Genomic DNA, 13123 nt, shown 5'->3' on the forward strand with positions numbered 1-13123 from the left:
TGACCAACCATGCGCTTGCATGTGGGCATCCTCTCTCAGCAGCTACTGTTGGCTGGCGGTGGATGTCTCCGTAATTATCTTTAGAGGTGAACACAAACATGCATGGCGACACATAGCCTACAATGGAGTCCACGCGCAGCTGTCTAGTTTTCATTTCTGGCTTATTGTCTCCAACTAGCACAATAGCAGAAGTGGTTCTTAGCCTGCAATGTGGAGGAAATGGGTGAACAGCCTCTCTAATTACACTTCACCCACTGACACTAATTTACATACAAACACAATCGCACTCCAATCCAAACCTTCATTATCTCTGGATTCCATTCTGTAGGGCATGATATTCTGGCTGTTATATTTCATTCAAGCTCTATGTCTCAGCACCACTGCTTAGTCATTACACTAACTGAGAGGCACAAATAGGGTTTCCAGCGAGACTGCAAATTTGTCAAACCAAGTAAAGGGTAAGTAAAAGGAACATGATACTAGTGTGAAAATGAGCTCTTTCCAAATACTCTGTGCTCAGAAAGTGCACCATCTCTGAGTGTTTTCATGTGTTTGTCCGGGGCCTGGTGTTGTATGTAGCCCACAGTCCGCCCAGACGTCACCCTGCGAGAGCTGACAGCACAACTGCGTGTCTGTCTTTCCCCGGGTTCATGCATTTTCCTTGCACTTCAGACTTGTGTTCGCTCTCTGCACACACACACACACACACACGCACGCTAAATAAGCTCCATTGTAGGGCCATTACAATGTGAATGAGGGGCCCACCAGCTCCATTGAGATGTGTGTGAGTGAGTGTGTGTCAGTGCAAATAGGTTAGGGAGATTGATGAACTAGTGGGAAGGGAGAAGGGAACACCTAATCAAGTTAAAAACTCTGTGATTGACATGCTGCGCCCAGTTGATTGACATTCTACAGAAGTGGGCCTAATGGGGCTGATTCACACGTGGGTGAACATGCATGAATGAGTGTATTTTGAATAGTGAATACCAAAAATGTCTTATTCATCCGCATGATTGATACCATTTTTGATGATGTGAAAATGCTTTTTTTGCACACCACCTATAGTCTAAGTGTCCCTCTTGCTTACTGTTCTTTCTTATTCTTGAGTACTACAACTTGTGCAAGGAGCGAGAGGGAATCAGCAAGGCGCGCCATTAACTTGCACTGGTGCGTATCCGTGCGTGACATCCCTCATCCGACTAACACCAACTAACGGGCCGTGAGCTTTTACCGGGGCCCGTGATCGCTGATGCCCGCGAAAAAGGCTGTTTGTGTCAATCACACCGAGCCCCCTCCCCTTCTTTCCTTCCTACCTCACTCTCTTTCTCTCTCTCGCTCCCTCGATCGCCTCCACTTGTGTAGGCGCTCTTAAACCGGAGCGTTTACGCACGGCAGTCAGTCGTTAACGGGCAACCTGGTATCGGTGCTCCTCCGTCCGTCTCCTCTGCTGGCTAATCTCCACCTCACAGAGCAGAGATTAAGAGAGAAGTGAGCATAGCGGGAGAGAGGAGAGGACCGCGGGGGAGACGAGAGTAAGAGAAAGAGAAGAATGATGAAAGGGGGGAGGAGGAGAGCCGATCATTCCGGCTGCCCGCATCTGCTGCTGCTCTAGTGGAGGGTAAAGAGAGAGAGTGTGTGTGTGTGTGTGAGTGTGTGTGTGAGTGTGAGTGTGTGTGAAAGGGGAGATGGCACAACGCTTCAGCATCCAAAACATACGGGAGTGGTGCGCCACCGAGACCGGAGCCCCGGACCCACCCGAAGCAGCAGCAGCAGCAGCATCACACTCACCGCTCTCCCGTCACGCCTCTTCCCCGCACGGCAGCGCCTCAGCTTCGGCGAGAGGTAGGTGGGCGAGTCGGTGCTCGTTGTTAACAGAAACTTCAGCGGCAGGAAGCGGGATGGGGAAACTCTCAGGGATCATCTGCTGTTAGTTTGAGTTAATCTTTCAGTGTGGGGATGTTTATGCTGCGGGTTGCTTTCTCTTTTCATCAGAGATTTAACCACTCAAACAGAATAGTTGACTAGATTTATTAACATTTCAGTGTTTTCCTCCAGTTTTTTAAGTGTTTATCCTCAACTAACATCCTCAGTTCACTGCTCAGATTTGATTAAATTAAAACTGGATGATTTTGTGGCTTTCAAAATGCACTTAAAACTAACAACCATCATTTTGAACTGTTTTAAATACAGAAAAATGCAATATTATGTTGGATTTAAGTGCATTTTGTTGTAAAATTTGAATTTGAAAATGGTTCAAAACTTTTTTTTTTCATGCAGCATTTCACAAAATCTATAAAAAACAGCTCCCAAACCAAGAAGTATATTTAGCTTCTTGCATACTGCATGAATAACCAGTGGGAGTTTTAGCTGTTAAAATGACAAGAGGAAAACTTCCATGTGAAGTCTCTCACATTATTAATCCAATTCCAGCGCCCTCATGTGGCTCCTAATAGTGAAACACATGCATACCTCCAGTAACAGGTTAAACTCACCTATAGTTGTCAGATTTTATTCCTCCTTTTGAATCTCAAAGCACCAGCTTGAATTACTCCAAGGCTGAGTAAGTGTGCCCTACTTTTCTTGGTACAAGAGACAATTTCCTCCACATTTTTCTGGCGTGTAATAAAACTCAGATATGCTATCTAACAGAATTAGTGTAGTCATTCAAGTACCAATTAAGATGACACACATTTCCTTTAACGAAAAATGACTACTTTCTGCTCGGTGTTGGCTGTAAAGAAAACTGTTAAGAGTTATTTCATTTTCTGGTTTCATACTTAAGGACTTCATCCTCTATGACCTTCTCTTCGCGTGTGTTCTCCAAAGGCAAGGAACAAGGAGAGAAGGATGGGGAACGTGAGGGAAGACTATTGATATTCAAACAGACAGAAGGAGAGAAAGAGGGGGTGTAGAAAGACAGGGAGAGGGGGAGAGTGAGGCACAGAGAGAGAAAAGAGAGAGAAAGAGATGCTGTGGGATCTTTTCTTCTCCCTGGCTCCCGGCACATACATTAAGATGCTAATCCTGGTCTTTTTTGTCTCTTTCTATAATTCATTGCATTTTGTTCCTCTCTCTGCTCTGTCTCTCTTATTCTTGCACTTTCCTCTTGCTCTCCATTTCCTCTGTACTGTCATGGGCTCCCCCCAGATTAGTGCTCCTGGCGAAAGGATTCCAGCTCTAATTTTGTGGTATTTCAGATGATTAGGTTCAGAAATAGGACAGAAGTGCACCGAGTTTGGCGCAATTAGAGGAATTCTCTGTAGAGCTTCATGGGACTGATTAGTTGAGCTCCCATCCACCTCCCCACACTGCCACATTAACACACAACCAGCTGTTGTTTATTTGTGAGGCTTGACTTTTGTGTTGTGTTTGTGCTTTTAACTGTGATGTCACTTTGTGTGTGTGTGTGCCAGAGGTTGGATAAGCCCTAAGGATGCAAGTTGTTTTCAATCAGCTCTGTAGTTACCAGCTGTGCCCTCGCGTTCCCCAGGGTGGCACAACCTAGGTACGCGCACACCCGCGAGCACGTTCGCGGAGAACTAATGCATACTATTCAACCTTGCCCAACAAATTCACTCTTTCTTCTTTTCTCCTTGTCCCCTTTCTCTGCAGGCATTAATCATCTCTCCCTCTGTCTCTGCATGTGATTCCTCCGTGAGGACTGGAAGGAGAGTACCTCGACTGCGTTTCCCTCAATGAAGACCTTTGTTCCCCAGCATCCGGCACAGCTCCCCTCTCCACCTGCCATGGTGACATGACACACCCTTGAGTGGCTTTGCTCCTGTCTCGCACACATAGACAATCTCGTGACTTCCTCAAACCCCCAAACTCGTGCTCTCTAGGCTCTGGCAAACTAAAAACGAAAGACACCTCCTCCTACGCACAACACCTCCTTACATCGCGATGACCGTGGCCGTGCGATTCCGCCGCCACTTACGCAGGCTCCTGCTCCTGCTGGCCTCTTGCTGCCTCCTCTCCCTTCTCCTCTCTGCCTACTTTCTGTTTACGAACTCCTCCCCTTCCATGCAGCTTGGACAATCCCCTGAACCTGCCTGCTCCCAGCCGCTCTCCCCATACCATCAACTTCCATACCCGTACCCTCCTAACCCACCTCACACACATGTCCACACTGACCCGGTTGTGCTTGTGCTGGTGGAGTCCCAATACTCCCAGCTGGGTCAGGACATTGTGGCTATATTGGAGTCGGCACACTTCCAGTTTCGCATGGAGATCGCCTCAGGGAAGGGCGACCTTCCGCCGCTGACAGAGAAAGGCCGCGGACGATATTCACTCATCATTTATGAAAACCTATTAAAGTATGCACATGCAGACACATGGAACAGGCAGCTGTTGCATCAATACTGCACTGAGTACAGAGTGGGCATCATAGGTTTCTACCGCTCCACTGAGAACTCCCCACCTCTCCTCAAACTCCGAGGCCTCCCGCTGGTGCTAAGGACCAACCAGGCACTTTGGGACTGCTGTGTGGTGTCTAGCTCACCTCTCCTCCATCTGACCAAGCCCGGCACAGATCGAGGGGCTTTACCCGGGGAGGACTGGACCTCTTTCTCCTCTAATCACTCCACCTACCAGGCTGTGCTGCATGCACGGGCCAAGGAGGGGGCAGGGGCAGGTAGTGGCGATAATCCAGGGCCTGGTTTTAGTTTAGGCCTCCAAGCCACTGTAGTGCAAGACATGGGGCTTTATGATGGGGTGAGGAGGGTACTGTTTGGCCAGGGACTGGGCTACTGGCTCCACAGACTCATCTTGGTGGATGCCATCTCCTACCTCACGGACAGGAAGCTTACTTTGGGTCTGGACCGGCACATACTGGTGGATATAGACGACATTTTTGTGGGGAAGGAAGGGACACGCATGAACGCCAAGGATGTGAAGGTATTGGGGGTGATGGGTGTGTGATAATGCGCATTAGAGAGTGGTGTTTTCATTCTGCTGTCAGTTACTAAAAAAACAGTAATTCATGGCAGAGCAGTGATGAAAATAAGGAATGTTTACTTACTGCTGTGAAAGACACCTCAGCAAAAGATTTTACCTGGAGTGTATTTCTGATTATTTTAGTTCGGGCATGGGTGGACCGAGAGGGTATTTGAGAAATCTCATGCCTGTGTGTGTGTGTGTCTGTGCGTGTTGTGTACCAAGTGCATATGTGTTGGGGTACAGCGAGAGGGTATTTATCTCAAATGGAGGTTTAGCCAGAAGTAAAGAGGCCATTTAAGGGAACAAAGACGTGGAGTGAAAGAGAGAAAGCGAGGTAGTGAATGAGCCAGTGAAAAGATGAATGGCACTTATTCCTCTTTTCCCACGTTCCTCCTCTTAGGGAAACTAAAGGAGAGTCAGCCATGCAGCCCGCCTCTCAAGACAGCCATTGTTTCAACACACACGCTTGCATGAGCAAACACACACACACACGCATGCATACACATATATACAGAGGCGTGCACCTCCGCTGATATTTGTGCACACGCTCCCATGCATATAAACCCTAATATTTGCAGGAATGTAATATTTTTTAAAAGAGAGGGGCACAAAACTTCTCAGGTTTGATGGAGTGTGGATAAAACGCCTCCGCGAGAGGAATTTCGTTTGAAGCCGGTGGTCACATTCTCCCACTGCGTCCTCACTCAGGGCCATTCAAGGGAAACAAATTGTGTTTGGTGGGTTTTCATGTGTGGGAGTGTGTGGCTGTGTGGGACTTTTAAGACAGGTGAGATTTATGCCGCTCTGCGCTGATGTGCATGAGCTAATCCCGTCTGCCCGTCTCACTGCAGCCACAGGATATACATGACAGGAGTGTGTGTGTGTGTGTGTGTGTGTGTGTATATGTGTGTCTGAGCGTGGGTGTTTTCTGAATCACTACTTTAGATTAGAATGTCACTTCCCGTCAATGGTTGACACCTGTCCCGTCAGGCGCTTGGAAAAAAAGAAGAAAAAAAAAGCGAGCCACCTGTCCGTGGCTGAAACGTGGGGAGGAGATGAGAGGAATGGGGAGGCTGAGAAAACAGGAGGGCAGTGGGTGGTGAAGTGGAGAGGAATTCCAACCCTTGAATATAAAAAAGATGCTTGAATCCAGAAAGGATAAAAGAGTGCATATTCACGCACACATACACACATACAGAGCGAGAGATAGAGTGCACACACACACAGACACACACACACACACACACACACCCCCGTGCACGTACACATTCACAAAATGAGCACACAAGCGCTCTCTAGTTGGAGTTTTCATTTTAAGTCTGCCTGACTCTTCAGCTTTGTAGCATAAATATACATGAGGATGAACCAGCGCCATAACAGAAGGACAGGGAGATGGGGATGGAGGAAAAGGTGGAGAGAGGGAGATGGAGAGATAGAGAGAGACAGACAGAGGGGAGGGGGCAGAGAAAAAGAGAGAGTGATGCCATTTGAAACACTCGCACTCCTTCCACATTTCGTCTCTCCCCTTCAGGATAGTTGGCAATCACAGAGAGGAAGACTGGAGGAAAAGGGGTGGGGTGGGGGGGTTGGTAGGGAGAATGAGAGGGAGGGGAAGGTGGGGTATGGCGCCTAGGGGAAGAGCTAGCAGCTAACTTTGCGATTTCAGAGAAACAAAATGCTGAAGGGAAATGGGGAAGCAGAGGAGGGGAGCAGGAATATGGTGATTTGTAGCAGCCCTCCCCTCAGAGATGGAGAGCCTCAGGTAGAGTTGTCAGATTACAGTTTGAACAAGGCTTATTTTAAGTGACAACTGTGTAACGCGAGCATGTTCGTAATCATGTGCAGCAGCTAATTTATTTCAGTGTTGTCTAAATGTCTCACTTTGTCATGAGGTCAGTCCTTTTGGTTAGTTTGCAGCTGGGCTCATAAATGGAAGTGTTTCCCTCAAAGCAAAGTGTCATTGAAAAGCTGTTGAAAGGGTGACTCATATTAGATGACGGTGTGTCAGATATATAGCTTCGGGTTGAAGGTGACAGCTGAAAAGATGTTTCTTCATTTTGTTAAAAAATGATGAATGCACGTGGAATCCGGGGAATTATTCAATCATAGAACCAGAGTGTTTGCACAGACTAAATTTGAGGTTGTGTAAAATCGCCGAGGTCTGATGTGTTGTTAAGTCCTCGGTGAGCTCATCTTTTTCTTTATCGAGACATCTAAGAATAGTTCATTCTCAATATTGAAGCGCTGCAAAAATGATTCCTCAGGAAGCGAATACCAGTTACAAGACACCGCGGCATCTCGGTGAATCATTATGAATGACACACAAATTATGTGAAAATGTAAATCCTGTCTCATCCCTGGTGCTTTAAAAACAGCTTATGTCTAACACTCCATCAAAGTATGTAACAGGATATGTTATTGACCAATTAGTAAGACAAGACGTTGGCAGTGCCAGTGTTAGAAATTCCCTCTTACCTCTGAGAGAAGAGGAGAGAGGTGCAGCTCGGCCACCAGGATAAAATGTTGACATTGTACGCTATTGCAAACCATGGATACGCTGCATTTGTATGTTTCATACGTGTCATATCAAGGTTTCTAAGGTGACGTAGTTCTGATTACAAATGAGCCGAGTTTGTCATATGGAGGCAGAAGGGATGGTGGACGGCGTGACACCTACGTGAGATGGCTGTCAAACTGCAGACCAATGCAGACCCCTGTTTGAGACCAACAAACAACAAAACTAGTTTGTTGGTCCAGCACTGATTGTTCCACCAAAACTGGGTGTTTTTCAGAGGCATTTCTGACGGTGGTGGTTCGACCATAAATGGGTGTTTTCAGCAAGACATTGGTGCCATTTTGAGCAGTGACTGTTCCACCATAACTGGGTGTTTTTCTCATGCACTTCCGGCGGTGGTGGTTCGACCAAAAATGGGTGTTTTATAGCAAGTCATCGGCAGCATTTCTAGTGGCGACTGTGTCACCAAGACTGGGTATTTTAAGCCGAAACAAAATCTTTTCCTGATCATAACTACATGGTATTTGCGCCTAAACATAACCACACATTAATCACACATAAAGTTTAACATATCCGCAAGATAATAATGTACAAATGTTACATATCCGCGGTTTCCACAAGTGTACAATGCCAACATTTATTCTGGCGATTGGGTTGAAGAGTGAGACAAAGAGAGAACGAGAGAGAGGCCAATTAAAATACCTCCCTCCTTCTCTCTGCACTCTTCATTAGTCTCACCCCACGAGTTCATCTGGTGACAAACAATACCTACACCCCCTCCTGTCTGCACACACACTCACGCACACAGCTGTATTTCCTCCATTAAAATGATTCACAGGGAGGCACCCCACGGATGACATTTCTCAAAATGAGGGATGATGCCAGTCAAAAACTGCCATCAATGAATCGCGCGTGCCGGTGCTTGTGTTTTTTAATTCATGCCTGCAGGTTTCGCTCCTCTTCTCCGCCGCCTCAGAGTGGTCGTTAGGGAGGTGTCCGACTCCCGTCTTCAGATCCCTCTTTATCACCTCGCTCCTCCTTCTCCTCTTCCACTCACCTTCTTCCTCACCCCCTCCTCGCCTGAGTCATTGATCACTATCACTAGCCTATTTGTATTCCTCCCTAAACCCCTCTCTCAACTCCTCTCCACTCTTTACCTCCCCAAGGTGCTTTCTGAATCTAAGTTGAGGGGACACACACATGGGAACACAAGTACTGTACATGAACTCAGAGGCCAAGACCCACACACACTTGAGCTGGATTAACTGACTGGGTAGTTTTATGTATCTGAAAGAAGGTAGTGGCTCAGTGAAAGGCACTTAGGACATTTCTGTGTAGCTTTGCTGTATGCAAATTTACCTCATATTTGTGTGGGTGCACGTTAGTTAGATTGTCCTGTGATGGACTGTCATCGTGTCAGAGGAAATCCCCTGCATTCTGCGTATTTTCTGTCGTTGCAGTCAGTCTCTTGTACTCCTGAAAGGGAATAATTGGCTAAAACAGATAAAAACAAGTTTCCAGAGACACAGTCGGGCAGTTGCTGCACTTTCATTACTTTGTTTAATTTGGCAAGACAAATAATTACCACTTTCATGTGGCCTAATAAGCCGTAAAGTGCCATTTTGCCTTTAGGACTGAATAGAAAACCTGTTTTAACATTGCATCCAGCTAGAAGGTTGTTATTCTACACATTACTGCATTTCACTGAGGCGAGCCAATAATGGTGTAGGGGCGTTTGAAATGCAAAGAATGCATGTCAAGGCTGAAGTGCTTTTTCAGGTCTTCATGATCACTTTGGTCTGGCACCGGCATGAAATTGAAAACAAAACAAAAAAAGGAATTTTACCAAATGGACAATAATAAGACTTCAATTAAGTTTTTTGGCGTAGCAGTGTTTAATTTATTGTGCAGTCCTACTTAGAGTTAATCTTTAGACTAATTAAGTATGATGCCACTTAAGTCAATGGAACTGAGCTCACTCCATATCAGTTTATTACTTTGCCAAATGCTATTACATAAGTAATGAATAAAAGACATAAACAGTGGAGAAAAGATTAGAAAACTACCGGAGGCAGACAAGGAAATGTGAGAAACGGAGACTGCTTTTGGGCTTTTGTTCCACGAGGCAGACAAATTTCTTTCTCTTTTTAATCTGGCAGGCGGCATTCATTTAATACGTGGCAAAGGTCGGCCACCCTTGCCGGAGAATCTTAGGTGTTCGGTCTTAATGGCTTTTAAAGCGACAAAAGTTGCAGGTGGGAAAGGGAGAAAAGGAGAAGACATAGAAGACGGCAGAAGGGAACAGGATATTGCTTCCAGCATGATGCGTCCTGACATCTGCTCTCATTCGACCCCCTGATCTGGACAAGTGAAATGATCACAGTCAGCCCTGCAGGGGAAGAGAAGTTTTACAGTTGCACTATTGGAAAGAGAAAAGGGATGTTATATGTTTATGCATCAGGGGTTATCATATCCAACATACAGTGTCATTATAATAAATGCACTGAAGAAAGCATCTGTCAACAAGAGAATTATCTTAATAACTTTTTTTTTGTTTAATTAAATTTTTTTGTCAGTGCTCTTGTTTTTACTCCAAATTAACTCGGAGGATGTGGCAGTGTGCCATGCATTTTCTTCCACAAAAATGAAGCAGGTTTTTGCGGTCACAGCAATCACTGAAACTCAAAATCCTTGAGGGGCTGCCAAGTAGAATTTAGTGTAAGTATAGCGATGCCAAAGCAATCACAAGTACCTTGGATCTGTAAATGCAAGTGAATAGATGATTTTGTAAAATGCTCCAATATATAAAAAAAAAGCTACACTGAGGCTGACAAGCGAGACTGGAAGTGAGACAGAAGAAGGGAAGAGTAAGCAAAAGGAAGACTGGCATTAACTGGTAAAGTGCTCTTCCTGCTCATCAAATAGAGATGACTGACCCAGTTAAATTTGCTGGTCTAGTGTTCGCATTACATGCACAGATACACACACATACATAAACACATGCGCTTGTGTAGATGAATCAAGAACTTGGCTGGCTTTTGCAGAAGAATCCAACCTCGTAAATGTGTCTAACTTTCTTGTTCCCCTCAACACACCTTCAAATCTGTTTGCACATAAAATCCCACTTGCAAATAAGTTCTTTCATAATTACTTTTATTTTAGATCTCCCAGCCAGGCTTAAGGCTGTGAAAAGAAAAGAGAGGAAGCAGTGCAAAGGCGAGAATGACAGAATGGGGATATGGTGGGGAGGTGGTTGGTGTAAAGGGTTTGTGAAAGGCAGTGAATGCCAGCTGTCCAGATGCCTGTCTCCCATCTGTTTGAACCCCAACATCTAGCTGGCACCTCTTCTAGTGCTTACCACGCACACATGCAAGAACACACACAAACACACACACCCACTGTCGCTCTCACGTACACAGAAACAAACTGGCATTGCTTCTGACACTAGCAGTGTTAGGCAGCTGTGGGATTGGGCACAGAAATGAGGGCTATCGCTAACCGCTAATCCATTTGTGTGTTTACCTTCATCACTAGGATTGTCAAGATCTCTCACATGCTACATAGTCCCACCTCCTGCTAATCCAAATCCCCCCTTCTTTCTTATAAAGTATCTCTTATGGCCCATTTTAAAACCATCTCCAGCTTTGAGCTCAGTATCCAGCAGACAGATTGGCTCCATATTGCACAAAGCTCTCCATTCTCCCGGATCTGCTGCCGTTACCCTCAAAAAAACAGCAGGGGGGACCTCATGTGTCCCTCAGAGCCAGAGGTAGGGTTTTGTCATATGCTCAGTGCGAGTGTTTCGGTCCAAGAAGTGCACTCCTTCATATTACTGGGCATAGTTTGTACCCGTAGTTCTGCCTCCTCATGATCAACAGTAGTCCTCCTATTGCTCTCTATTCCTGAAAGTTAAGTTTCTGAGAACAACACTCAGGGCGAATTCACAAAGAATGGATTGTGGCCCCTGATAGAGCCATTACTTGAAACCACTATCTGCCCTGTCTCAAAGTCCAATTCACAAAAGGTATTACAAGCGCACACAGCCATAAGTTTTGCAGCTGAGTGCAATATGCTCTTTTTTTTAACATCTGATTGCAAATCATTCTTGTGGCAAAGTATAAATGTTTTTATCCTTGCGCCAAAAACACAGAAGGCAGAGCAATGGCCTACTGACAACACCTGACAACCCAGTCTCATTCTGAAGTTGTTGGGTACTGACACTTGGGCAATGACTTCCGGCATCAGACAATGATGAAAAAAGCCGTCGTTTCCCATTGCGGAGGCATTCCTCATAACTTTAGCAGACAGAGAGAAACTGGGATTTAATACCTGTCTGCCAGTGCACTTTGTTACCACCAACCCTCTGAAGATGCTAATATTTTCACTGTAGCTGCATGTGGCTGTTAACACTGATCTTTGTAAATTGGAAACGAGGCTTATTTGCATTGAAAAGGTCCAATTTTGCACTAAATGTATGCATTCTACCTAATTCAAATATGTGCAAATAGCACAGGGGCACCAAGGCTGTAAAAGCTGCACAATCTTTTTGTAAATCCTCCCATCAGGTCTTTAGTTTGAGGGCAATGGACTGTCACAGTTTACCCAGCACAATGCTTTTGGTCCACTCAGGTGTTAACAAACAGTCTCCAGTGGTATCCTGATGTGGTTGTGTTGTGAATATTGCTGATAATGTGCAGGTTTTACTACTCTGTGACTGCTGGTGACACACAGCTGGCAAACAAACTTAACTCCTGTTGTCTGTAGGACCTCTTTATAGGACATACATACAGAGTCGCCAAAATAAAATGTTGTAAAAGCAGGGAGGTTAGGCTACCACACAAATCACAAAGGCCCTTAAGATGCCAGTGTACTTCTCCAGAAGTGGTTTGGAACCCACTTCTCCCGTCACTTTCCCAACATCCGACATTCACACCCACTTCGTGCAGTGATTCGGCAGCTGTGCAAAGGTGATGATCTCTTCCTCGCTCTCTATGTTTATTGTGTAAGCCACTATTTCTGTCATCCCCCCCAGAGACTGTCTGAACCTGTCTGCCATTATTCCTATATTTAAACAACATCACGGTCCCTCCCCACCTCCCTGTGTGAATGTGGCCTTATCGATCCAAGTATAAACAGTGATTTTCAGTGTGGTCAGACAGCCCATCTTACAAACTAGTTTTGTTTGAGACAGGTGAGAGTTCATCCCAGAATCAAAAATTTGTATTTCTCCTCTGACCTGTACCACTAACCATCAGTCTAGAATGTATTTGTCTGAATTGTTGAGTTGTGGAGATATCGGCTACGGAGATAATACAGTTAACCGAGAGAAAATAGTTTCTACATGAAACTGCTCACAACAAGGTCTGTGGATTATCTTGAGTAGCTGGGTCAAGCACCACACGCCAAGTGACATCTGTTTCCATTATGTTGGAGAGAAGGCAGACATCTCTATGGCCAATGTCTCCAGCTATCTCCAACTGTCCCTTGAAGAGAGAGATACGTTACTTGTCTTTGAGGAGGAAATTCTTTTCCACTGTAGGTGGATACAAAAGTACAAACAGGTAATACATACAGAATAAATACACAAGAGACAAAAACATGTTTTGTATTTGAGACACCACAGACTGAAAAGGTTACTTATATAGAGCCTGAATAGCTGTGGGATCAAAG

At 45.4% G+C, this 13123-nt stretch overlaps 1 protein-coding gene across 5 annotated transcripts in view; it reads left to right on the forward strand.

The window, feature by feature from the left end:
- The first annotated feature begins 1274 nt into the window (after nucleotides 1-1274).
- ndst3 (N-deacetylase/N-sulfotransferase (heparan glucosaminyl) 3) overlaps nucleotides 1275-13123 on the forward strand; it is a 59001-nt gene continuing 47152 nt past the window's right edge. Inside the window, exons 1-2 of one of the 5 annotated variants that reach the window (XM_049572761.1) lie at nucleotides 1275-1842; nucleotides 3613-4896. In XM_049572761.1, coding sequence (XP_049428718.1) covers nucleotides 3904-4896 — 993 coding nt within the window. In that variant the 5' untranslated portion in view covers nucleotides 1275-1842; nucleotides 3613-3903. Of the gene's footprint in view, nucleotides 1843-3421; nucleotides 3506-3612; nucleotides 4897-13123 lie in introns of those variants that run through there. The other 4 variants (XM_049572764.1, XM_049572766.1, XM_049572762.1 and 1 more) reach the window with 4 other exon arrangements.

This window comes from Epinephelus fuscoguttatus, linkage group LG3 (genome assembly GCF_011397635.1).
Source record: "Epinephelus fuscoguttatus linkage group LG3, E.fuscoguttatus.final_Chr_v1".
Classification (NCBI taxonomy): Eukaryota; Metazoa; Chordata; class Actinopteri; order Perciformes; family Serranidae; genus Epinephelus; species Epinephelus fuscoguttatus.